At 42.3% G+C, this 27,428-nt stretch overlaps 1 protein-coding gene across 3 annotated transcripts in view; it reads left to right on the forward strand.

The window, feature by feature from the left end:
- Positions 1-26,950, forward strand: part of LOC144679026 (N-acetyllactosaminide beta-1,6-N-acetylglucosaminyl-transferase-like) — a 65,524-nt gene extending 38,574 nt beyond the window's left edge. The window contains exons 1-5 of one of the 3 annotated variants that reach the window (XM_078539257.1): positions 6,917-7,896; positions 14,923-15,085; positions 18,339-18,496; positions 24,813-24,953; positions 26,449-26,950. In XM_078539257.1, coding sequence (XP_078395383.1) covers positions 7,747-7,896; positions 14,923-15,085; positions 18,339-18,496; positions 24,813-24,953; positions 26,449-26,781 — 945 coding nt within the window. In that variant the 5' untranslated portion in view covers positions 6,917-7,746 and the 3' untranslated portion in view covers positions 26,782-26,950. Of the gene's footprint in view, positions 1-6,916; positions 7,897-14,922; positions 15,086-18,338; positions 18,497-24,812; positions 24,954-26,448 lie in introns of those variants that run through there. The other 2 variants (XR_013576227.1, XM_078539255.1) reach the window with 2 other exon arrangements.
- Positions 26,951-27,428: the final 478 nt, after the last annotated feature.

The following is a 27,428-nucleotide window of genomic DNA, read 5'->3' on the forward strand; positions in this document are numbered from 1 at the left end:
CCTCCACCATTTCTGCCACCTCCAGAACACGTCTTACTCTACCCTCCTCTTTCAGCATTCTGTGACACCCCGATCCACTCCTCCGTTACCCTCAACTCCCTCTTCCTTTCCAATGGCACCTTTCCATGCAAGTGCAGAAGATGCAACACCTTTTTTACCTCCTCCCTTCTTACCATCAAAGGCCTCAAACAATTCTTCCAAATGAAATAGTGATTTACTAGTACTTCTTTCAATTTAATACACTGTATTCACTGCTCGTGATGTGTTCTCCTCTACACTGGGGAAACCAAATGCAGACTGGGTGATTGCTTTCTGGAACAACTCCATTTAGTCTGCAAGCATGACTTTGAGCTTCCTCAGAATCACAGAATTTTAACGGCATAGGAGGCCATTCAGCCCATCATGTCTGCACTGGCTCTCCAAATGAGCATTATGACCTAGTGCCATTGCCCTGCCTTTTCCTGTCCCTTGTCATTTTAGTTCTCCAACTTACTCCCACTCTGACATTTCTGTCCATGGCCTACTGTTCCAATGAAGCTCAACGCAGGCTCAAGAAACAGCACCTTATCTTTCGACCTGGCACTCTACAGCCTCTGGATTCAACATTGAGTTCAACAATGTTAGCTTATAACCTCTGCCTTCAGTTTGCTTTTTTTTTTGCTGGTTCACATTTTTTCTTGTTCTTTTATTCCTTCACTATGTATTCGGACAGTTGTTATCCGGCCATTCGCAACTCATCTTGGACGCATCTTTGTTTCTTTACTCATTATCACTCCCTTTGGCTTTTGTACCATGAAACCTTTTGTCTCTCCTGCCCTTCACCCTATCACAAACCTTCTCTTTTATTCTTCCTGCCCCCCCGTTCACTTGTTCAAAACCCTTTACATTTCTATCTTTCCTCATTCTGATGAAGGGTCATCAATCTGAAATGTTAACTGTTTCTCTCCACAGATGCTGCCAGATGTGCTGATCATTCTGGTAAAACTTGGCTGCATTTCCCTCAAAGCCAACATAACCTTCCTAAGGTTTGGTGCCCAGAATTTCTCACAGTAGTCCAGGGGTGGTCTAACTAGGGTTTCACAAAGCTCAAGCATAACTTCAACTCCTTGTATTCCAGCCTTCTAACTATAGATTGCCAGATTTCCATTAGCCTTTTTCATTATTTTCTATACCTATTCATGATAGTGTAATGATATATGTACCTGGACCCCAACTCCCTTTGGACTTCTGCTGTTTTTATGTGGCTTTCTATTCCATCATCTAAACCATTAATTGACAGGGTTGATTAATTGAGGCTCCAACAGAGATCCTTACCAGTTACATCCTGCTAATTAAAGTACCGGTCAATTATCCTTACTCTGTCCCCTGACACCCAGCTAATTTCCTAACCAGGTGAATAACTTTCCTTCAATTCTATGAGCTTCAACTTTTGTTAACAGTCTGTTATGAAGGACTTCATTAAATGCGTCTGGAAGTTCATATAAAAAGCATCAATAGATATCTCCCTATCTACTACTTTGGTTACCTCTTTCCATCGCACTCCTGACTTATGCCTTGTAGATGGTGGACAGGCTTGAGGCGCCAGGAGGTGTGTTACTCACCACAGAAGCCTCTGACCTGCTCTTGTAGCTACCTATTTAAATGGCTGGTTCAGTTAAGTTTCTGGTCAATGGTAACTCACCTCCTAACTCCCCAGATTCTTTCCATTATTTTCAAGTGCAAGTCAGGAGTGTGATGGAATACTCTCCACTTGCCTGAATGAGTGCAGCTCCCACAACACTCAAGAAGCTTGACACCATCCAGGACAAAGCAGCCTGCTTAACTGGTATCCCATCCAGCACCTTAAACATTCACTCCCACTGCCAATGGCACACTATGGCCATGTGTGTACAATCTACAAGATGCAAGGTAGCAACTCACCAAGCCACCTTCAAAAGCACTTTCCGAACCCTTGACCTCAACCATCTAGAAAAACAAGGTTAGCTGACACATGGGAACACCACCATCTTCGAGTTCCCTTCCAAGTCCCATCACTCTGACTTTGAACTACATCAGCACTGGGTCAAAATCCTGGAACTCCCTCCCTAATGAGTGTACCTACACCACGTGACCTGCAGCATTTCAAGAAAGCAGCTCACCGCTTCATTCTTGAGGGAAGTAAGGGTTGGGTAATAAATGCTGGACAATTACATACCAGTTACAGAAGCATGTTGAAAGCTTACCCGTGATCCTTTATTAAACTCTTGGGGAATCTCATCAAATTCTTTCTGAAAAACTCCTCCTAGTGACATCAAAAAGATTCAACTAGATTAGTCAGCTATGACCTTCCCTTAAAATCCACACTGACTCTCCCTGATTATCTTAAACTTGTCCAAGTCCTCAGTCTGTAATATGTTTTGAGGACATGATTGTGCTATATGAGTCTGCAGTTTTCCTTTTCTTCATTCGTAACACAGAGCTACACATGCAAATGTGATGAACCTTCTGTGTATTTTTAACATTGCTTTGGCTATGAACTAGTTGGGTTTGGCCACTTCAGTTATGTACCTTTTTTATTGTTTCATGGGATGTGGGTCTGTCACTGGCAAGTGCTGGCATTTGTTGCATGCCCCTAATTGCCCTTGAGCTGAGTGGGTTGCTAAGCCATTTCAGAGGGCAGTTAAGAGTCAACCACATTGCAGTGGGTTTGGAGTCATGTATAGACCAGGTAAGGGCGGCAGATTTCCTTCCCTAAAGGGCATTAGTGAATCAGATGGGTTTTTACAACAATTACTGAGACTAGCTTTTGATTACAGATTCTTATTAATTGAATTCCACTTCCATTTGAACCCATGTCTTCAGAGTATTAACGTGGGCCTTTGAATTACTCATCCAGTGACATTACCACCATGCCATCATCTCCTCACCTGCTCCATACCTAGCCTGAAATTCAGGATCCTGAGGCAAATGAGGTAACTACAGGCCAGTGAGTCTCACGTCAGTGGTAGGGAAACTTGGAGAAAATTCTGAAGGAGAGAATCTACCTCCACTTGGAGATGCAAGGTTTGATCAGATATAGTCAGCATGGCTTTGTCAGAGGGAGGTCATGCCTAACAAATTTGATTGAATTTTTTGAGGAGGTAACCAGGTGTGTAGTTGAGGGTAGTGCAGTTGATGTAGTTTATATGGATTTCAGCAAAGCCTTTGACAAGGTCCCACATGGGAGACTTATAAAGAAGGCAAATGCACATGGGATACAGGGTAATTTGATAAGGTGGATTCAAAATTGGCTTAGTTGTAGGAGGCAGAGGGTGATTACAGAAGGATGCTTTAGTGACTGGAAGCCAGTGTTCAGTGGCATACCACAGGGATCTGTGCTCGGTCCCCTGTTATTTGTCATTTATATAAACGACATAGATGACTATGTGGGGGGCAGGATTAGTAAGTTAGCAGATGACACAAAGATTGGCTGGGTGTTTAACAGTGAGGTTGAGTGTCTTGGGCTACAGGAAGATATAAACGGGATGGTCAAATGGGCAGATAAGTGACAGATGGAATTTAACCCTGAAAAGTGTGAGGTGATACACTTTGGAAGGAGTAATTTGACAAGGAAGTACTCAATGAATGGCATGACACTAGGAAGTTCTGAGGAACAAAGGGACCTTGGCGTGTGTGTCCATAGGTCTCTGAAGGCAGAGGGGCATGTTAATGGGGTGGTGAAAAAGGCATATGGGACACTTGCCTTTTATCAATCGAGACATAGATTACAAAAGTAGGGAGGTCATGTTGGAGTTGTATAGAACCTTGGTAAGGCCACAGCTGGAGTACTGTTCTGGTCGCCACATTATAGGAAGGATGTGATTGCACTGTAGGGGGTGCAGAGGAGATTCACCAGGATGTTGTCTGAGATGAAACATTTAAGTTATGGAGAGAGGTTCGATAGACCTGGGTTGTTTTTGTTGGAGCAGAGAAGACTGAGGGGCGACCTGATCGAAGCGTACAAGATTATGAGGGGCATGGACAGGGTGGATAGGGAGCAGCTGTTCCCCTTAGTTGAAGTGTCAGTCATGAGGGGATACAAGTTCAAGGTGAGGGGCAGGAGGTTTAGGGGGGATGTGAGGAAAAACTTTTTTACCCAGAGGGTGGTGACGGTCTGGAATGCACTGCCTGGGAGGGTGGTGAAGCCGGGTTGCCTCACATCTTTTAAAAAGTACCTGGATGAGCACTTGGCACGTCATAACATTCAAGGCTATGGGCCAAGTGCTGATAAATGGGATTAGGTAGGTAGGTCAGGTGTTTCTCACATGTCGGTGCAGACTTGATGAGCCGAAGGGCCTCTTCTGCACTGTGTGATTCTGTGAACTCATTTTTAAAGATTTCAGGTATAAATGGCCCTTGGATGGATGGAAATCAAATCATCCTGGTTACACTTTAATGATAATGGACATTTAGGGATAGAGGAAGCTGGCGTGTGATAATTTTTTGAGTCTGGACTTAGGTTGAGGACAGCATCAGGTTTGAACATTGTGTTCCATGTTTGGATCTTTCAAACAGTGACTTACTAGACTCTTAAACAATATATCAGGAAGATTACTGACCCTCTATAGAGCTACCTTTACGAGAGGATGGTTATAACTAGCCATCAACAGGACCTCGCAGCTGCAGGTGGCTCATTCTCACCATCTAGTGGTTAATTATTGCCATGGATTTATTTTTTAACATTGGAGTGGAAAAGGCTTCTTCACAATGCTGAGCAGTTCTTTCCTACCATCAGTGAATAGCAGTCTTTCTAATGATTGAATGAACATTAACTGAGTTATTTTCTTCACCTGCACATACTTGCTCTCAGGAGGAAAACACACTAATGAATCCCTTTCTCACTCACAAGGATATTGTCTCGGGAAAACTGGAGCAGCATTGCTCTCTTATTTTCCCAGCCTATATTAGGACATTTGAAGTCCCCTTATTTTTATTAAAGTTTCCACATCTTTCTGCAATTTGCTGCAAATTTGCTTCTCTATTTCTTTCCTACTATTTTATGGGCTATAGTATACACACAGCAGTGTAATGGTTCCTCAGTTATAACCAAATAGATTCTGTCTTTGAATACTCAAGTGCGTCATCACTTTCTAGTTCTACAGCAGTATATTTTAGCAATATTGCTACATCCACACTATTATTCCCTTCCTATAGTTTCGAATATATGGTAACCAGGAAAGTTAAATTCCTAATCCTCCCATTGTTTGAGCCAGGTCTCCATTATTGGCACTAGATCATAATCCCATGTGGCTACTTGTGCTCAACAAGTACAAGTAACAGCTTGTTGTTCAATAACTTTATTTACCACACATCAAGCATTTACGCACATGGAGCCTAAATCAATCTTAGTCTGCATTGTAATTCTCCACCGCCTCCTTTTTCTGGACTATTTATTCCAAGACTGTTTATTTCTCCCAGTGCTTTGTGCACTTTGTAGTTGTTCTCTAGTGTTTTATCCTCATGCCCCTCCCTCTCCCAAATTAGTTTTAACTCTTTCCCCACAGTACTGGTTAGGTGAGGAAATTGGTCCCAATCCTGTTGAAGTGCAATGCAGCCATCTTTTACATGTCCCAATATCCCAGGAATCTGAGGTCCTCTCTCCTGCACTATTCTTTCAGTCTCTGATTTATCTGCCTTACTGCTTCAATGCTCACTAGCACATGATACTAAGAGTAATCCAGAGATTGCTACCTTTGAGGTCCTGCCCTTTAACTTCCACCCTAGCTCCTGAAATTCTGTCTGTAGGACCTTAACCCATTTCAGACCCTTGTCATCGGTTCCAACGTAGGCCATGACTTTTGGCTGTTTCCTTCCCCCGCCCGCACAAAATGTTCTGCCCCTATTCAGTAATGTACTTTATCCTGACACCAGGTTGGCAACAGCATACAAGGCTCATATTGGCAGTTGCAAAAACACCTATCCATCCACCTAACTATCAAGTCCCCTATGACCACAGCATTTCTAGACTTTACTGTGCCTCGCTGTGGAGCTATTTGCCCCACAGTGTCATTGTGGGCTGAACACCTCCTGAAACGTGCACTATAGGAAATGTTCAGCCTTCCATGTTCAGAAATCCCGAGCTTGCTTTCGACCAATTAGAGGCACTTCTTGCACACAAGGTTATCTAGCACACATGACGTGTCCTGGAGTTCCCACATGGCACAGCAATTCTGGGCAATGGGTGTCAGCTGTCCCATCAATTTGCTTCAAAGTTTATCTATTTATGTTTTAAACGTCTTTAAGTTTAGTATCCCCTTATTTCTATTTATTATTTAATTATTTATGCATATCAGATTTTTAATTCATGCAATTTGGATCCCTTTAATTTCAATATCCTCAATTAGTTTTAATTTTATCCCCTTGGATCTAATTAATTACCCTGATTGTATATTTGCTGCTGCTCCTTGGTTTAAATTATTTGATATCTCTTTCCCCCTCTGCACTGAATTCTCACTCTTGCCAAATTTCTGTTGTCATTCTGTTTAGTGACCCACTCCATTTAGCAGATTCATCAACTCTCCTTAACAAGCTCTGTGCTCACAATTCATTTAGAGAAGTGTTATGCCGTGTGACATGCATGTGACATACAATGTGTTATATAGTATAACTGATTTCTATGCCTCTACTCCTGGAGAAAATTTAAAACAAAATTGTCTCTCTTCCTACAATTGTTTTTCTCATTGTTTCCATCTTTCTCATAATTTCTATGTCCATCTCTTTGCCTTCCTTTTTGTCTTCCATATTTTTCTCACCTTCTCTTGGAATGGTTTACAGAAACTTTGTATTATGATGCCTACTTGTCCATTTATCTTACTCTTACTGTTTGCCTGGAGTTTGGAGCTTAGGAGCATTCAGCAGTACTAGGTCTTGAGAGTACTGGTGGGGAGTGAGAGTTGGGCAAAAAACAGGAGACTTTTGGATTGTGACATTGGAGGAGGCTGAAGTGTTGTGTAAGGTTGGGCGATAGTAACTTTTAATTTTATAGATAAATCAAAATCCTCAGAAGGTCATGGGTTCAAGCCCATTCTAAGATGTGCGACTACAATCTAGACTGACAACAACAGTGACCTTGTGAATTCATATAGCCACAAGTCCAAATCCAAAGTACTCCATGAGCATCGAGACAAAAATTGACACTGAGCTGATGTTGGTATAGGTAAGGAAATAGGTTTTAAGCAGCTTCTTAAAGGAGGAGAGAGAGGTGAAGAGATTTGGGGAGACAACTCCCAGGCTTAAGGTTTATAGGCAGCTGTTAGTTGTCTAGCAAATGGAGTGGGGGATGCACAAGAGGCTGGAGTTGGAAGAACACATTGAACCTCAAGGAAGTTACTGAGATAGGCCAGGAAGAGATTTGAAAACGAGAATGAGAATTTTCAGATTGAGGAATTCATTGAGGTGGACCTGGAGCCAATGTAGGTCAGAGATGGTCGAATGGAAAAGACACCATGAAAATGAAAGCTCTTTGTTTCTACCTGTAACATCATTAGACAGATCAGTCTGTTGTTATTCCTGGATGCAGGACCCTACTATTTCTACATGCAGAGGGTAAGTGTGTTTAGAATCTGTCTCATCAATAGTTACTGGATAGATATACCACTCAAATTCCAACAGAGGGAAACATTCTGCAGTTCCAGGGAACTGTGCGCGCGCAGCTACTGAGGGGGCAGTGACGTTTGGTATTGTAGTAACGCGCCATGGTAACGGCGGAGTCCATGGCAACGACAATGGATGGGAGGAGCGAAAGCGCATGGGAATGTAACGAAAGTGGCGAGGGAGTTGAGAAGCAGCGTGCCAGTCGGAATGGGATGCGGCACATCTAGAGCGGTTTCCACACAACCGGAGGCCGAAACCGAGGACAGTCTAGAAAGAAAACGCAAGGTAACCGGCCACGGATAGAGAGCAAGTGGCCGCCATTAGGCCTGGAGCCACTAGGCCAGGTCTCTGATAGGTGGGAAAGACACTGGACACCCCATAGACTCCCCTGTATCTTTGTCTCTCTCCAAATTGCTGACAAATATATCTGTAAACATTATAAAGTTGAAGCATTACTGGGAACATACAAAGGTAGTATCTCCCTCTCTTTTGCAACTCCCCTTCTCCCCACCCACCACCACTCTAACAATAGGGGGAGGATAAAGTCCAGGATATTTGTGTTATTTTTTTGACAATCCAGTCAGTACAACTAGTTTCACTAAGTGCCCTTGACATTGTACTATCTTCATAGGAATTTACAAATTTATCTATAGCAATTCTCCTCTCCAATGTATGTGCATATATGCATGATATCTAAATGCATATGTCTATAATTGTGTTTAAATACTTATATAGTGTCTACCTATGTTTGTGTATATCTATAAATGTGTCTATATATACTTTTTTATGATTGTGTACATATATGTATGTTTTCATATATGTTTATAGTACTTAGATATTTAATTTCCTATGAAGATTGTGCAACTGTAAGGACATATAAATATATTATATAGTGTTATGTGTTTGAAAACAATAGAGGAATAAAAGTTCGGCTAACACCTAAGACGAGCCTGATGCCTCAACTCAGGTCAGTAGTGGTAAGTGTGTTGATGTGCATGGAAAGGACTATGGGAAATATAACCCCAGATACTCCAATATTCTGGAGAAAGCTGGAGCTGTACCGTTGGGACGAGCTTTACCTGAACCGTGCTGGGACCAGTGTTCTGGCAAATCGTATACAAAGGTGGTGGAAAGGGCTTTAAACTAACTAGTGGGGGGAAGGGATTGTGTGAGAAGAGATGTAATAAATCAAAGGATAACAATGAGGTACTAGAAAAAGGTAGTGATTAGTGTACAGATAACCAGAGCGTGGCAGGAAGAGACAGAGAGTGCAAACTTAAGAGTGCACCAGCGGATAAGGCCAGAGATTGCAAAAATGGTAAAAAGACAGAGTTAAAGGCTGTATCTGAATGTGTGCAGAGTTTTTAACAAGTAGCACAGATAGAAATAACATATATGACCCGATAGCCATCGTGGAGATGTGGTTGTAGGGTGACCAAGGCTGGGACTTGAATATTTAAGTGTATTTGACATTTCGGAAAGCCAGAAGCTGAAAAAGGTGGTGGGTAGCTGTTAATTAAGGATGTTATTAGTACAGTAATGAGAGATGACCTTAGCTTAAAAGACCAAGATGTAGAATCATTTGGGTGGAGATAAGAAATAGGAACGGTAAGGGGTCACTTGTGGGAGTAGTTTATAGGCCCCCTAACAGTAGTTACACTGTCAGAGTATACAAGAAGAAATAAATGGGGTGTGTAAGAAAGGTACTGCAATAATCATGGGTGACTGTAATCTACATGTAAATTGGACGAATCAGATTATTAAAGGTAGCCTGGAGAATGAGTTCATAGAGTGTATGCAGGGCAATTTCTTAGAGTAGTATTTTCTAGAGCCAACCAGGGAGCAGATTCTTCTGGACCTGGTAATAAGCAATGAGACAGGATTAATCAATAACCTCATGGTAAAAGAGCCTTTAGGTGACAGCGATCATAACATGATAGAATTTCATACTTGGTTTGATGTGTGGGTCTAAGACTAATGTTTTAAATCTGAATAAAAATAATTATAAGGATATGAAAGCAGAGCTAGCTGAAGTGAACTGGGAAACTAGGTTGAAAGGTAGGACAGTAGAGATGCAGTAGCAGAATTTAAAGGGGATATTTAATAACTCTCAGCAAAGATTTATCCCAATGAGAAAGAAAGACTCTTTGAGAAAATGCATCAGCCATGGCTGAATAAATAAGTTAAGGATTTTATCTAATTGAAATAAATGCTTTACAAATCTGCAAAGATGAGTGGTAGGTCAGAAGATTGGTCAGATTTTAAGAACCAGCAAAAATGACTAAGAAAAAATAATAGAGAGAGAAAGTTGAGTCTGAAAGAAAGCTAGCTAGTAATATAAAGCTAGCTAGTTTCTACAAGTATTTAAATAGGAAAAGAATAAGTAAAGCTAGTGTTGGCCCTCTAGAGAGAGAGTCTGGGGAATTGATAATGGAAAACAAGGAAATGGCAGAGGCGTTGAACAGGTCTGCCTTCACTGGAGAAGACTTAGAAAACTTTCCAAAGATACTTGAAAATCAAAAGGTAAACGGGAGGGAAGAACTTACAATAATCACCATCACTAGGGAAAATGTTTTGGGAAAACTATTAGCCCTGAAGGCTGACAAGTCCCAGGACCAGATGGGCTACATCTTAGGGTCTTAAAAGAAGTGGCTGCAGAGATAGTAGAGACATTGGTTATAATCTTCCAAAATTCCTTAAATTCAAAGGGTCCCAGTGGATTGGAGAATAGCAAATGTAATACCTTTATTCAAGAAAGGAAGGAGACAGAAAGCAGGAAACTACAGGTCTGTTAGCTTAACATCTAACATAGGGAAATTGCTAGAATCTGCTATTCTTCTTCCTCTTAGACAGTCCCTCAGGGTCGAGGATACTTGCTTCCACACTAAAAAAATGAGTTCTCAGGTGATGAAGAGTCCAATGCATGACCTACAATCTCTGTCACAGGTGAGGCAGACAGTGGTAGGGGGAACAGGTGGGTGGGGTTCCCGGGTTGCCACACGCTGCTTTCAGTCGATGCTTGGCCTCGCCTAGCCCTTGGCGATTAATCCATTATTATGGATGTTATGGCAGGATACTTAGAAAATCACAATGGGATCAGGCAGAGTTAACATGGTTTTGTGAAAGGAAATTTGTGTTTAACCAATTTATTAGAGTTCTTTGAGGAGCAACAAACAATGTGGATAAAAGGGAACCTATAGACTTGGTGTACTTGGATTTCCAAATGGCATCTGATAAGGTGCCACATCAAAGGTTGCCACACAAGATAAGAGAATGTGTTGTAGGGGATAAAATATTAGCATGGATAAAGGATTGGTTAGCTAACAGGAAGCAGAGAGTAGGGATAAATGGATCTTTTTCAGGTTGACAAGTTGTAACTAGTGGAATGCCACAGGGATCAGTGCTAAGGCCACAACTATTTGCAATCTACATCAATGATTTGGATGAAGGGACTGAATGTATAGTAGCTAAATTTGCCAGTGGTACTAAAATAGATAGGAAAGTAAGAGGAGGTAGAGAGTCTGCAAAGGGATATAGACAGATTGAATGTGTGGGAAAAAATTTAGCTAATGGAGTATAATGTGTTAAAACGTGAACTTGTCCACTTTGGCAGGAACGTGGGATTGAGGTTACTTTCAGATCAGCCATGATCTTATTGAATGGCAGAGCAGGTTCGAGGGGCCCAGTGGCCTGCTCCTGCTTGTAATTCGTATGTTTGTATGTATATTATTTAAATAGAGAGAGATTGCAGAACTTGGTGGTGCAGAAGGATCTGGGTCTCCTGGTACATTAATCACAAAATGTTAGCATGCAGGTACAGCAAGTGATTAGGAAGACAAATGGAATGTTGGTGTTTATTGTAAGGGGAATGGAATATAAAAGTAGGGAAGTTTTACTGCAGCTATACAGGGAGGAAAGTGGAATTGAGACCGCAACCAGATCAGCCATAATTTATTGAATGGCAGAGCAGGCTCAAAGGGCCGAATGGCCTACCCCTGCTCCTACGTTCTATGTTTGTATATCCACATATACACACATTCATTCATACATACATGCATATGTATACAAATACATCTCCTTTTACTTTTGACCCACTTTAAGATCTTGTGGCAATGCACTAATTTTGGTGATTTCCCTTTAGGGCATTAGTTGGTTTGGTTTCATTTATAGCATTGACCTGAAATTCGAAAGTAGGTTTCATGAGGGACAAGGCTGTAACAAGCTGCAAAATTATGACACTCTATTTGAGCAATCTGAATTATTCAGTGGCTCCAGTATGCAAAACCAGTTATGCTGGCAATTTAATTGGACAGACTCTAGGGAAATTCAACTTTAATTGCATTCCTTTTACTCCAGAACCTTAGCCAGTCTGAGATTGATTGCTCCAATAGAAAACTAACTTTACTTATTGCTGGCATTATATTTGCTTTGACATCCATGGGATAAGAAGTCTTGGGAATAGGCTGGTGAATGGAGATCGCCCTTAGTGCTGCCTGCCTGTTTCAGTAGTCTCAGACAGAAGGAAATATAGTGCAGGGGGACTAATTGGATAGCTCTCAGAGAGAGATGATGAGATGACAGAGATGATGGGCTGAATTTCCTCTTTCTGAGCTGTGTAATTCCAGGACTGTCTGGGCAGGATTTCTGCACCCAGATGGGGATGAGTACAGGGGTAGGCAGATGCAACAATTGATGGCCCAGCTGCTGATTCTGTTCTTTTTAATTTAAAAATTTAACATGTTGTAGAGAGGGCACCTCAAGGTAAAGGCACCCCTGTCTCTTACCTGAACTGCAGGCTGCTGCTCCTTCCAAGCTGGACCTTAGTTTCAAGAGCCCACCCTCCATCCTTAATTGGACGGAAAGCACAGCCTCTGGCCACTAATGGGCCAATTTAGGGAAAATCACTGCCGGGTGACTGTATCTCATGTAGTGCAGGGTTGTGATCCCTGTTTGACCATGACATCGAGGTCGCTACCTAAAACCCAAACTCTGCCCTATGATTCTAAGCTAAAAATCTGATGGCATAATTTAAAGCTCTCCAAGTGTCCTGGCCAAGATTCCTCTCTCAATCAAAAACATTTTAACCATTTCAGTTGCTGTGTGTGAGATCTTGCTTTCGCTTGTGGAACATAGTTGCTGTATTTTCTGACAAAAAATGTACTTGCACTTCCAAAATTAATTCATTAGATGTGAAGCACCTTTGGATCTGATAAGGCCTATAAAATTCAAGTTAGTTGTTTCCTCTAAGGAAATGAGAAATAGGGGGGTGGAGTATGGAAAGGGCTGGTATTTGTTCTTGGGATGTGGGATATATTGGTAAGGTCACATCATTTACTTACCCATAGTTAAACTTGAGAAGGCAGTGGTTCTACAATGGTATTAGGTAAAGAATTTCAGGGTAATGACCTAATAATGATAAAAGAATAGTGATAGGTGTTAAACGTCAGAATGGTATATTAGTTGAATGGGAACTTGGGGGTGATGGTGTTCTCACAACACAGCTGGTCTTATCCTTCTCAGTGGCAAATGCCAAAGGGGAAGGAGCTACCATTCTAGTAACTTAGATGAGTTGGTGCATTCGGTAGATCATACATACTGTAGCCACATATTGTTAGGATCCTCGTGGGGATGCATAAACTAAAATAACTAAATTTACTGAACAGCCCCCAAATGAAATTATTGGACGAGATTTCACGTTTTGTTATTTTAACATTATCCAGAGTCAACCTAAATTAAACATAACAGGCAAATTATATCCGGTATGAACTATAAATTACACATACAACAGACACTATCTCATGGAGTTAGTAGGCAGCCCACTCCACCTGTATGGTCTCACTTTCAGCCACACAGTACTTCCAAGAATAATTCCAGTCCCCTTCCTTCAAGGAATTAGGCGATACTCTACACGCAGCAGCTTCCGTCTAAACAGAGTTTCACCCATGCAAACTCTCTGTATGGTGCACTTTTTTCCAGAATCTTTGCATCTCCTGTCAGGCATGTTAGTGTGTATCAACCAGAACCACCTTCTCTTTCCAGCTCACTCCCCTTCTTCTTTGTGTCTGCCTGCCACACAACTTCTGTATTTTTACTTCCTTCTTGTTGGTACTGCTTCCAGGTCAAGGGTAGCTAGATCACAAGTACTTATATTTCTTACTATCCAAAAATTAAAACTGATTCCATTACAAGTGATACAATCTCTTACAAGTCCTTTTTCACATTTTTAAAAACAATTACAGGTTCCCCATACCTTTTAAAGTAATTACAAATTTTCCTTACCATTACTGTTTCCGGGTCAAAGGCTGCCACACAGTGGCAGGGAGAACATAAGGGTGGCATAGGCCACCTAGATATCCTGGAGCTTGTTTGATTAGCTTGGGAGTCAGGGAGTAGTTTCCAGGGCCGCTCCTGAAGCTGCCATCTTTTGATTTTTCTGTTCTTTCCTCTGAAGGCATCAGCATTAATAGTGGTTGGGGAGAGTGGTAAACAATGTTACACCATCTAGTGGACAAGGTCAGGAGGAGGAATTAACCAATCTTGGCCTGAGGGAACAGTGCAGTTAAAATTGCCTCCAAACTCTTATGGTCCGTTCCCCCTGCCACCATCTTCACTTGGCCCTTTTTTTTTTCAGGTAGCCATGGCACCTACATGATTCAAGCAGGAGCCTCATTAATGAATGTAAATCAGGATCCTATGATGTGTTTAGTACTCTAGTGGCATTTAAACCCTGCTGCGGCTACCCTTTGCAGGAAACCTGATCTGCAGATAGAGTTTGTCTAATAGGTACTACAAGATCCTGGAACCCACAAGGAAAACTTGGGCCTTAGCTGTCCCAAAGTCTCTCCTGCTGCACCTCTCCTGCTCCCCACAATTTACCTGAGCACCTCCAGGCCACCCCCACTCTTCATGCGCCACCTGCTGTCATCTGCCTCTTTCCACCTGTTTAGGGTGGCCAGTTGGCTGGTGGAATGTAAATTACAATCAGGAGTTAAAATAGCCCCAGCTTCAAATTGATCATGTTAGAAAAGGGGACATGGGTGTTTGCTATTTGCTCCGCTCCTCGCTTGAAGCGTATTCACAATTAAAATCCCCTTCTCCCCAATGAGTATTAATGCGCCGAATGGTTTATTTTCATTTTTTCAATGGTTCATATTGAAATATTTTGCAACCAATTACAAAACTAAAGTGGTGTAAGTAAGTACATCCAGAAGTTAACAAAGCAAAACAAAGTGAATAGCATCAGAGCTCAACATGCAACCTTTCAACAACAAACGGATTAATTCAAACAAAATCTTTTATCCCTGCTTTTAGATTAAGAACAATAGAAAAAGCAGCAAATTAAATATAATTGACGATTCACCCGGATCCAAAGTGTCAGAGGAGGATTTATTAACATTGCCGGGAGCAGTGCAACAGTCCTTGCCACCTTTAAGGAAAGCAAATGGGACATTACTACAAAATGGATTTAATGATGGTATGGAGCAAACTTATTAACATAGTGAATAGAAAGTATTGTACATGGAGCAGTGCAATCTGCTTGTTCATACATAATTGAGATATACAAAATGCCCAGGTCATCCTGGCCTTGCTGTCAAGCACAAATGTGCATATGTTACATGAGTTGCATTGTGGAGTAGCCAACTGTGCCCTTCAATTAAGAAATGCTTCTAGTATACAAGGATTTTCTTTCTGAATTTGGCTGGCTCCCACATGAATATAGTGTGTAGATCATTGCATAAATTAGTCATCTGTTTTGAATTCAGCAGTATCGTTTAAGTATGTAGCTGCACACAAGAGAGCTGATGTTCAACTCCATCATGGCTTTGGGGGCAGCAAACTGAAACCAGTGTAAATCACAACCTCACAAGAACAACAACTTGCATTTATACAACACCTTTTATGTAGTAAAACATTTGATACCAAGCCACATTAGATAGAAGGATTAAAATTAGGTCAAGATATTAGGCCAAAGAAATAGGTTTAAAGGGGAGAAAGGAAGATAGGTTTAGGGAGGGGATATCAGAGTTTAGAATCCAGGTAATTAACCGATGGCACAACCACTAATGGTTGAGTGATGAAAATCGTGGATGCACAAGAGGATAATTGGAGGAGTATAGAGGGTTAAAGGACTGAACAAGGTAACAAGGTTACAGAGATATGGAGGGGTGAGGCTGTAAAGGAAGTTGAAAACAAGGATAAGAATTTTAGATCCCTCCATTCTTCTTCAAATAGTGATCATTTATGCCCATCCCCAATTTAATGTTTCATCCAGAAGGTGACACCTCCAACAGTGCAGGACTCCTTTGGTACTGCACTTTAGCGCCAGTCTGGATTATATGTGAATTTTCTAGCGTGGGGCTTGAATCCACAGCCCTCTCATTCAGAAGTGAGAGTGCTATCAACTAAGCCAAGGATGACATTTGTCAGTTGTAATAATAAGTAGATTTAAACAGTTTAGGTTATATGCACTTTGGCTAATGTGGTTTCCTCATGAAGCTTGGGAATGGAATTGAGCATATACTAGTACATACATGTGACATTTTGGTCCCGCTGCTTCTCTCAAGAAATCAGCTGATCTCCTGTTCCTGAAGCTGAGTGAATTTGTGCACTTATTTAGAATTCTTAATCATGCTGAGGCACTGAAGTAGCACCCATTCTGTGGCCCTTGAATAAGACTGGACAGATTCCTGCAGGTGTATCAGGGAGGGAGCTGAGTAGTAAGGAAGATGGATCCACAATTTTGATAGCATGGGATCGGCCAAATCACAAAGGGCAAAACAAACAAGAGCCGAAGAAGCAGAGGAATGTGAGCCAAGGATTTAATGAGGAGCCTGGAGGTCGAATCTTTTGAATAGGGGTTGGTGTCAGAGTAATAGGAGAGACTGAAGTTAGGCACAGCTGAAAAATTAACAAATCAGAGGGTGGAAGAGAATAATTTTTCATTAGTGAATAAACAGAACCCTAGCTCAACTTTGTTACTGAGTCATGTCAGTCAAAGGGATGAACAGAATAGGCACATGATTACTATTGGATATGGCGATTTCTAGAAAGTGACACCATTAATTGGAAAGTTCTGCTATTTTGGCCAGTCAGACTTCTGAAAAGGGACACATTTTTTGCTGTCATTGTGGATTAATGTGCCTCATTCGCGCAGGGACCATAATGTAACAACAGAAGAATAGTAACAACTATGAGGTTTAGACCCTTTAAACCCTGTGCACTGCACCCCCTCCAAGGCCAATCTATCTTCCCTGAGGTGTGGGGCTTAGAACTGAACACAGCATTCCAAATGGGGTCTGACCAAGGCTCTATACAACTCGAGCATAACTTCCTCTCCTTTGTAATCCAGTCCCCAAGCAGGTTTTCATTTATTCATATATTGTCTTTTCTTAAACATGCAAGGTAACTGGTGCTTTTTTCCCCTTTGATTTGATGTCTTCCATTTTCAACAGAAGCTGCACATTGTACTATCAAAATTGTATTCAGTGCAGCCTAGAATGTTATACAAGGGGTTTTGGATTAAAACTGTTTGGCAAATAAGATAATACACAGTTGTTAAGAATACATTGACATCACAGATAATCCATAATGCCAGGTAACAAGTGAAAATCTACTCCAGTGACTCTTTGCTGCTACAGCTGTGGAAGGATTGTTGTGTTGTGAAATTTTGTTTGGCTTCTTCCAGGGCCTTCATGCGAATCATCTCAAGAGACTAATTAGGTGAGATAGAGTCCATGACAGGGCAGATTGTCTGTGGAAGGGACAGAGTTGATGGACTGAATGGCCTTTTACTAGCCCTTGATTTGTATTTTCATATATACTCTATTTATTCCATGAGCGACTAATACTTAAAAAAAAAGATTTTGTTCCCCTCAGGGTGATAGGTGTGAGTGCTGAGGAATGAAAAAATGTTGTACTTGATATCTTCATTAAACACTTCCAGAATGTAGAGTAAACATCCCTCTCTACCACCAGACCCCCACCCCTCCCAACTACCAACTTAACATCATCCATTAACCTGAGAAAAACACTACCTTCTATGCTATGTGCTTGTAACATTTCCAGTAACATGTACAGCATCAGCTTTCCTGAATGGATTTGCTCAATTTGTGCCAAATTTTAGCCAGCTTTGTACTATGGGCTTGGGCTGGGTGGAGATTGTCCAAGAGCCTTTCCTTCTAAGACCTTCATAGCCAAAGAAAGGCAGAAGTTAACTCCTTCAGTCCAGACTGCATTTGAATGCAAGTTCCAATTGCAAAAGAGTAACATTTTATTCTCTCCAAAAACAATTTAAAGTAGTTTCCCTCCGCCACCCCACTTCCCAAAGAAAAGTGGTGCCACGAATAAATAACTGATGACCTGCCCAAGCTAAAAGTGAATATTTGTGAGTAACTTATTATGTAATAATTGCAATGTTGGAATTGACAAAACATTCAATATCCTGCAATGTCTGATGGCCGTAGACAGCTTCCAGAGAACTCATGTACACCACATGTTTCCATTCCATGGACACTCAGTCACAGAGACCCTCCCTGGCAATCTTGCACAATCTGAGCTTTTAGTGAATTTGGATAGCTGTGAATAAACCTCAGTTCCCATTCCAAAAACATGTTGGTATGTGCAAAGAGACAGAACGAAGTCTGAGCAGTGAGACGCTGTTACTCACTGTACTTGAATACCCTGTCCTCTAATTGTTCTTAATTCTAATATTTTATTTCTACCGGCAGATTTAGCACTTACTGCAAGTAGCTTGCTAAAAAAGAATGGACCGACACAAGAAATCAGAGAGAGACCAAGGTCTGTTGACATTCTGCAAGAACTTTTAGTTCAGGGGATCTTAAACCAGGCCCACAGTGAAGAATGGCAAGAGGTTCACAGTCCTCTGGTATGTGCTAACTTCCACCTTCTGCACATTGGGGATACGAAAATCAAACGTGGTTTTCACATCAGTATTAAATCAAAAATTAGTAGTGTTTTGTATTAACATACTATGAGCAACAGCTGGAGATAAGCAACCTTGCACAGGTACAGTTGTTCAAAATTTGTGATTATGATTTATTTAATTTTGTGACTATAAATCTTTGTCACTATCCTCACAGGCACCACCAGCATTGTTCCTTTGAAGGAGTGCCAAATATTCTATCAGGCTATGCAATGCCCCAGTCCATTTGCTTTAGTTGTTGTCTCATTTCTTTCAATTTAGCCTTTTAACCTCATGTACCCAAGTCATGGGGCAGAATTTTACGCTGATCAGGCGGGTGTGTGCCTGACCCAATCCAGCGTGAAATTGCGCAAGATGACGTTGGGCGAGCCTCCCGACATCATCCCGAGATCACACGATGTTTCGGACAGCGGGCGCGCACAAAAGTCGGAAGCGCACCCGCCGACAATTAAGAGGGCAATTAAGGTCATTAACGGCACATTTGTCTTTAATTTTACGTTGCCCGTCCAACAGTTGGCGGACGGGCGAATCGACCAGGCAGCCTTTACATTTTATGTGAAACCTCGTCCAAGGGCGGGATGAGGTTTCCCTGATGAAATAAAATAAAAATGAATATTGGTGGACAGCATTTTCATCGTGTACATTATCAGGTGCCTGACTGGGATGCTTGGACATTTCTTTTCTGCAATTCAAAACTTTATTTTTGATTTTTCAGGTCTTCAGCTCCTTGAGGCAGCTCTCTGCCTTCAGGGAGCTTTCTGTCAGTGCTGGCCTGCGCCCGTGTTGACGTCAGCACCTGCCCTCCTCCCGCCCCCACCCCGGTAGCACTGAGCTGCTCAGCACGCGCTTCACGCTGGCTGGCCGTTAATTGGTCGGGGGCCGATCGCAGTTAGCAGTCCGTTCCCCAGCTGATCCTGGGCCTGCCGATCTAAAAATTGTGCCCCTGGTCTTGCATATTTCTGACTCCTTGATCACATTCTGTAGTCACTGTTCTCCAGGGATGTTCCAACTTCGATTTCCTATACATTGCCCAGGCCATTAATGAATTGCCAGGTCAAGACAAATATTGTCTCTTGTGCGTTCTTTGACATACTGAATCTTGAAGTAGTTAAACATTCATGTACCGGGGCCAGAATTTTCCGTCCACGTTGGCATCGGGTGTCACGGCGAGTATGAGCAGACAATATGGCGGGAAGTCCAAAAATCGGTTTCACGCCATTGTGAAACCAATTTGCGATTGTCCACTCCACAAGTGTGATGTGCAGATGTCAGGACTTACCGTTAGAGCCTTGTTCAAAGTTAGAGTCTTATTCAAATCGCAGACACCCGAGGAGCAGAAGATACTGGAGCCCTACAGCTACACAGCTACCAGACTCTGGAGGAACACATGCATCACATGCTGGGTGGATTTATATGGACATGGCTCCTCCGCGAAGCGGCTCACGGAAGGTAGAAGGTCACCATTGATGTCTGTGGTCTGCTTTGGGACATCAGTGTCTTGGCCGTGGTCTGCTACAGATGATCGTCAAGCGGGTGGAGAGGAAGGTGTAAGAGTAGCCGCTACACTACTGTTAGGGCAAAGTATTCAAGAGAAAATATTGTGTGCTTGTCATAAAGGGACGTCAATAATCCTGGGTGATTTTAACCTACACAAGCTGGAAAAATCAGATTAACAGTAGTAGCCTGGATGAGGGGTTCTTAGAATGCTTTCGAGATAGTTTCTTAGAGCAGCATGTTCTGGAACCAACTAGAGAGCAGGTTATATTAGACTTGATATTGTGTAACGTGACAAGACTAATTAATGACTTCAGAGTAAAGGCACCCCTAGGTAGTAGCAATCACAATATGATTGAATTTTACATCCTGTTTGAAAGGGAGAAGAGTGGGTCTAAGACTAGTATCTTAAACTTAAATAAGCGCAGCTTTGTGGGGATGAAAGCTGAGCTAGCTGAAGTGAACTGGGAAACTAGGATAGATCAATAGAGAATCAGCTGCAGACATTTAAGGGAATATTTCAGAGTATTCAGAATAAGTACATTCCTACAATAAAGAAAAATTCTAAGGGGAGGACCCACCATCCGTGGTTAACTAAAGATGTTAAGGAAAGCATCAAACTTAAGGAAAAAGCATACAACTCCTCAAAGCTGAGTGGCAGAACAGATGATTGGACCGAATGTAAAGAACAGCAAGAATGACTAAAAGGTTAATCAGGAGAAAGAATATATTAGAGTATGAGAAGAAGCTAGCTAGAAATGTAAAAATGGATAGCAAGAGTTTCACAGATATTTAAACAGGAAAAGAGTAGGCAAAGTAAGTGTTGGTCCTCTGGAGAGTCACAATGAGAAGTTAATAGTAGATAATAAGGAAATGGTGGATGAAATTAACAAATATTTTGCTTCTGTCTTCACTGTAGAGGTTACAAAAAATATTCCAGTAATAGCTGTAAATCAGGAGGTGGAGAGGAGAGCTGAAAACATACTTAACAACCACCATGCTTCTGAAATCGAAAGTGAGCGGAACCTCATGTTGGGCAGGCACAGGTGCTGCATGAGAGTGTGATCAGTGGGTGGGTGAAGATGCAGATCAGCTCAGATGGACAACTGAAAGAGAACCCCAGCAGGCAGCATTGAAAATGCTCGGGACATTGAGATAAGTGTGATGGAGGAAGGCTCTGCGTGTGTGGGAGAGTGCTTGCACGAGGCTCCGAAAGACCCTGCCACACACACACTTCTCCCTCCAGAATCACTCATGGTCCAGCTGCATGCAGCTGAACTGCTAGTGAGGGAGGTGCAGGGGGCGGACTCACAAAGCCTGTAAATGAATCTGAAAGATATCATTACACATTATTCAGTGAAAGTGGATATATTTTCTGATTATAAAGTGACCAAATGTGTTCACCCGTGAACCACCTGTGATCAGAAATTCTTAACTTTTCTAGGTCTAACACTACTTCTTTCTAGGTGCTGCCCGGACATCCGCAGCAGGGGTGGAGACAGCCTATGCAATGCACTCCCCCAACTATCATGCCACTCTGTTGAGGGCTCCTAACAGCTCTGCGTAATGTGCCCCCACCTTCTGCTGACTCTGCACGATGACTTGGAAGGCCAAATTCAGAGGCTCGTCATCTGACTAGGACATCACAAGTGCCTCTTCCCTAGCAGTCTTCCAAGTGCCAGGAAGCTCGGTTGAACCTGCCTTCTCCTGCTGTGGACACGTGTCCGTGCTGTGACCGCCAGATTGTGAACCCAAGCCTGCTCTAGATCTAGATCCCACCGAGGTGTGTGCCTCTGCACTTGTGGAGAGTGTGGGTGAGCATTAAGATTGGTCTCCCAGGCTCCTTATTTCCAGCTATTCATTGGAGGTGATGTCCTCATTTGCTGGAGGCGCGGACCTGGATGGAGCTGAGGGACTGGCTGGCTGAGGGCATCGGTAACTTGGCAGAGCTCCCTGTGAACCAAAGTAGAGATAATTAGTGCATGGCAGCAGAGTCAAAAGCAGGAGAGAGAGCACTCAGTTGCATTGAGAGAGGGGTGACATGGTATCCTCACCTGGTTGTTTGCCATCAACCTCACCATCGCTGCAGGCATGGTCCATGTCCTCACCAGTCGGTGCGATGGCATGCTCCCCAAAGGGCCACTCCACCCCCAGTCTGGGACCTCTCCCTGCTGTTGTCAAGCCAGCTTTACCTGCATGAAAACAGATGGGGAAAGTGTGAGCAGGACACATGGCACTGCATGGAATGTTTCTTTGGTGAGTGGAGCCATGGATGGGATGAGGATGCGTGCCCCAGAGGATATGAGCCTGATGGAGATGTGAGGGTGTGTGTGTGAGTTAGTGGTGTTGTCCCTTGAGGTGTGAGATCCCTGTGGATGTGTGATGGGTTTGTGAGTGTGAGAGTTGACAGTGATGAAAAGAGTGACTTACCCTGATGGAACAGATGAGACCATTCATCACCTTCCTGCACTGGATGGCTGTCCTCTTTTGCAGGGCATTAGCACTGACCACTGCTGCCACTGCCTCCCATGCTGGATTTGTGACCTTGCTTGCTGGTCTTCGCCCAGAGCGGGAGTAGAGGACTTCACGGTGGGCTTCCACTGCATCTAGTAGACACTTGAGGGGGGGCCTTGTTAAATCTGGGGGCAGCATATTTCCTCCCTTTGGCAGCCATCAGTTCCCAGCAGCTTCATATCCCTTGAAGAGTGCTAGCTCTGTGCAGGGGCGGCCTTTAAATATGGCGCCTGGTTTACTGAAGGCCTGAGGTGAAGGCGGCGTGGGCGAATCAGAAGCCGCCCTGCCAGCGGCCCGGCGTGTTTCCTGGGAATGCATAATTAATGAGGCAAGAACGGGATGATACGGCGTGAAAAGCCGCCATTGCGGCCGACGTGTAAAACGTCCTTTTCCCACCCACTACCGCACTTAGTGCAAACCTGGGACCATTCCGTCCCAACTCAGGATCTAAACCACTCAGGTTTATCCAGGTTACATTTGTTAATTGAAGTCACCCCTTAAAATAATTTTTCTGTTCTCACATAAACTTCCGGTATCTTCATTGAGCAAATTGTCCTACTTCTTAGACTGTACTGTCATATGTTGCATTGTCCCACTGTTATCTTGGGGGCTCTTTTAATATTAAAGAAGTCTAAACAGAGCAATTCATTTTGTAGCTTTCCACCTCCCACGCAATCAACTCATAGGTGTCCCTAACACATAGGGCTTACACCACCTCCTGTTCTGTCCACCCTGTCTTGCTGGGGCACTGAATGTTATATCCATTTCTATCCTCTAAATTTAGCCATGCTTTGATATTTCCATTACATTGTACTTCATTCTATCACAGCACTTATCAGTTCTGTCATCTCATTTCTAGTTGCTTCAAGCATTCACATTGTTATGAAAACCATACCTATGAGAGCAAAGGTCTGGAACTTCAACTCCCGACAGAGCTCAGAGCTTTTGCATGTGCGTAGAACGGGAGCGGGCTGCACACGTACAGTCCTGCATTTCTACATTCTTTGGGCCCAGTGCACCCGTGACCAGGAGCAGAGTGTCATTGCAGGCTGGGCAGAGAGGGCAGGGAGAGGTCCCAAAGGGGAGAGGGGACAGGAAGAGGTCCAAAAAGGAGAGCCCCAGAGAGGGGACAGGGACAGGAAAAGGTCCCAGTTCAGTTAGAAAGTGAGGAGCAGAGAAACAGGCTCCAAACAGGAAAAGGGCTGCGGGCTTCAAGCTTTAAGTGGAGAAAGCAGCCGAAGGTTAGTGATTCTGTGCTGCAGGCCATTGGGTCAAAGGTACCCCTATGGAGCAGTAGCGTTCTCCTCAGCACAGCCGAAGAGCTGAAACTGTGCTTGTAGGTTGGTGCTTGAGTGCAAATTCAAGAATCCAAGGGAACGGAGTCTCGGGAGACGAGATTTAAACCCTGCGAGGTGAGTCATTGTTGATGCTACCTGAGTTGGAGCAACTTTTGGAGAGAATTCTCAGGTTAGATCTTTGAACATGAAGACTAGAATCCCTCATGATAGAGACAGAATTTCAATGACATTGGTTGACTCAGAATGTTATGTCACAGATACCTGGGTGGGCTGTTGAGAAATCCATGGACTCTGTCTTGGTTGCATCTGCCATTTTGTAGTATGGTGGGTTCAACCACAGTTTGCTTGTTAATTCACATATACTTCATATTAACCCTGAATGTTAAAATAGACCCTGAGTATAAGATAGATATTGTAAATTATTTTTATCTTCCTGACCTTGTATAGTAAAGTTTTATTTTTGTTTGTTCAAAACCTGTGGAATCTTGTGGCTTTATTCTCTGAGCAAGTGCCTTGACTCTCAAACTTGTCGTCTTTAAACAAAACATTATTGGTCCCTAACCGAATCTTACCAACAACTTGGGGACTGGCCAAGGATCACAACCACATATACGCATCTTACTATAGATTTACCTTCCGCCAAATACCTATAGCTAGAGTGGTGCCCTGAAACACACCGGTTTGTAGGCTGTTATTTTGTCTCCAGTGGGACACTGCTCCTCACTGAAAACAAATCTGCCAAAGGAAGTGTTGTTCTATGCCGGGGTTTTCATATTGATTTTGCTGTGAAAATCCGAGCATAATTTGCATGGAAACTGTTTCACAATTTTAGTATTGTACTTTTGAACTGTTTACTTCATAAGTTCTTTTAAGCTTGTTGATTTCTCTTGAATGCTTTAACAGCCCTTTGAAATTCATTTTTGATGCCATTTTTTTGTTTATTACCGTGTTAGTTTGATGTGAAGTCAACTGAGGGAATTTTAAAGAAACCTCCAACAAGACTCGATAAGCTAAGGAATGAAACAACTAAACAAAAGAGTGTGACAATAGAAGAGATTGAAAATAAAATGATAGCAGCAGAGGAAAGGAGGAAGGTATTGTATAGAACAACCCTACAGTATAATACCAACCTTTGGTATTGTACCACCCTATTGTATGGTACCACCCTACAGACGAATCTAATTAGTTTTGCATGCCAAATTGTATTTAAAATAAAATGACCATTTACAGTTATATAAATTTTTACAGATTGTGTACAAGTCATTCTACTGCTTAATTGGTGTGCTTTGTGCCTGTTTTCAACTTGGAAAGCAGGCACAACACATGCTAATTTCTACCCATAGAAACCTTTTGTTGCCATGTGAAATATTTGTCTACCTTTCCCACCTTGTGCCAGCACTGAGAACCCGTATGTTAGATATGGGACAAACCTCCTAGGACTCATCCCCAATAATGCGCCTCAGTTATTTTCAGAGAAGCGTCGTCTTCCGCTACATCAGCATGACAATTCATTTCCTACAACATTTCCCCCCGTGGGCTACCCAAATGAAGATGCCAAATTAGAGACAAACCATGCTCATTATATGTTGTAGCCTCATACCCGCTAGGGACCCAATTCATTGGCACCCATGTAACTGGCAGAAGAAGGAAATGTTTATTAGTGAACCCAGCTTGGTTTGAAACCCAGATCCTAGAGATGAAAGAACATCATCCAAGTCTAGCATCTACTCAGACCTCACCAAACATCCTTCACCTGATCTGCTTCTTCTTTAAACTGCAGAAACAATCGGAGTACACGATTCATAAAATGGACACAGACGTCCAAGGGTCAGACAACTATGGACACGAATGTCCAGCAGTCACACGGAATGGCCCTGGGCGTTCCCAGTCTCCTACCATGACTTTGGTGGAGCTATCAGACAAACAGCACAAAGGGTTCTCCTGCCAGAGAAACTCCCCCCATAAATCATTGAATAGTAAAGCACAGAAGGCAGCAATTCAGCCTAATGAGCCTGTGCCACGGGAAAATCCAGTCAAATATTTCCTTTTTTTTAATCACCATTAAGGCAACAGTTTCCACTTTAGTTTTCAAAAGGTTGTAAATTGTAAATGTTATAGGGGTAATTTTACAAAATCTTGTTTCCGGTGGCAGATTCCCCTGCTTGTGATCTGGGTGCGCACCTCAAATAACTTTACAGAGATTCATGGGAATGTGCACATGAACTTGCACATGATATACACTCCCAGCAGGTCAATGTCTGTTCCGGGAGTATCAGTTTGTAAAATTATCCCTTATGTGAATTGGTCAATAAATGTCAGATGAGATTTGGGGTTTACATCAAAACTATTGCTTGGACTAGGAAATAAAGAAGAACTATTGAAAATAAGTAAGTCAGAGGGAGCTAAAGGTTTTCTTTTGCTTTTTTTAAAATAAAAACTTTAATATAATACCTTAAATGTGCTCAGCATTGCCAAAAGCACTTCACAACCTGTCAGTTATTTTTAATCTAGTTTTGATGGTATCAGTTGAAGGAGTCCGAGTATAACTGGGGATTACTTATTCAATAAAAAAGCGATGTTTATCCTCAGATGAAAGAAGTCAAGTTAAAGGAAAGACTAAATAAGTTTAATTCTTCACCGGTGATGATGCAAGATGAACCTACTGGGATGCCTCCAGCACCTGACCATGCAAAATTGGAGGAAATTGTTGAGAAAATAAATTCCAAACACACAGAAATCCAGCAAGACCAGCAGGAGATAGCAAAGGAGAAAGATGAAGGCAACGACCTGGTTGACAAGACTGGATTAAACCAACAGGAGAGAAAGTTGAATGCAGAGGACTGTTGTGAAGTTGTAGAATTAGATGATGGACATTATTTGGCAACAAAAATAGCTGATGAAGTAATTCTGAACAAAATTTGAATCAATACTGCACATCATACACCAATTGCCTAACGACTTGCTTGTAATGTCTTAGTGAAAATTTTCCTCCCAACACCTGTGTTGCATTGTCTTAAACTAAGAATTGCCAAAGTCTACCATGCCATTGTGAAGAGAATTATTGTGTGTCAATAAAGGTCGTCCATAATGATTTTGCTTCTTTAAGAAACTTTTTCAAAAAAAAAATCTTCACTTGTAAAGATATAATAAAGGTTGGCAAAGGCCTAGAATAGTCAGATGAGAGCTGGAAATGTTCCAACACATTGCTGCATCGAGTTTTGGAGTGTGAGTTTGCAGCCATGATTTGTGACATCCTAATTTCTATGATCTCAGAAATGCCGTATAGAGGATAGAGAAGTTAACCAAAAGTGAAAAAGGATGGTTAAGGAAATTCCGAAGGGATAGTCAACCTACACTGTGTTCATGTACCTCTGAGGTCAAGTAGCAGGGTAAGGCCTGAAAGCAGCTTAATTTCCATTCCTCTAATCCAGGGATGGTGTGTAGTGTGAGGACCCAAGCAAATTAAATGGAAGAAAAAAAATTACCTTTCAGTTGACTTAAGCGCCTGACAAAAAAACACAGGAAGAGGAGTAGGCCATTTAGCCCCTTGAGTCTACTCCACCAATGAT

The sequence above is a fragment of the Cetorhinus maximus genome, chromosome 3 (genome assembly GCF_964194155.1).
Source record: "Cetorhinus maximus chromosome 3, sCetMax3.hap1.1, whole genome shotgun sequence".
Lineage (NCBI taxonomy): Eukaryota > Metazoa > Chordata > Chondrichthyes > Lamniformes > Cetorhinidae > Cetorhinus > Cetorhinus maximus.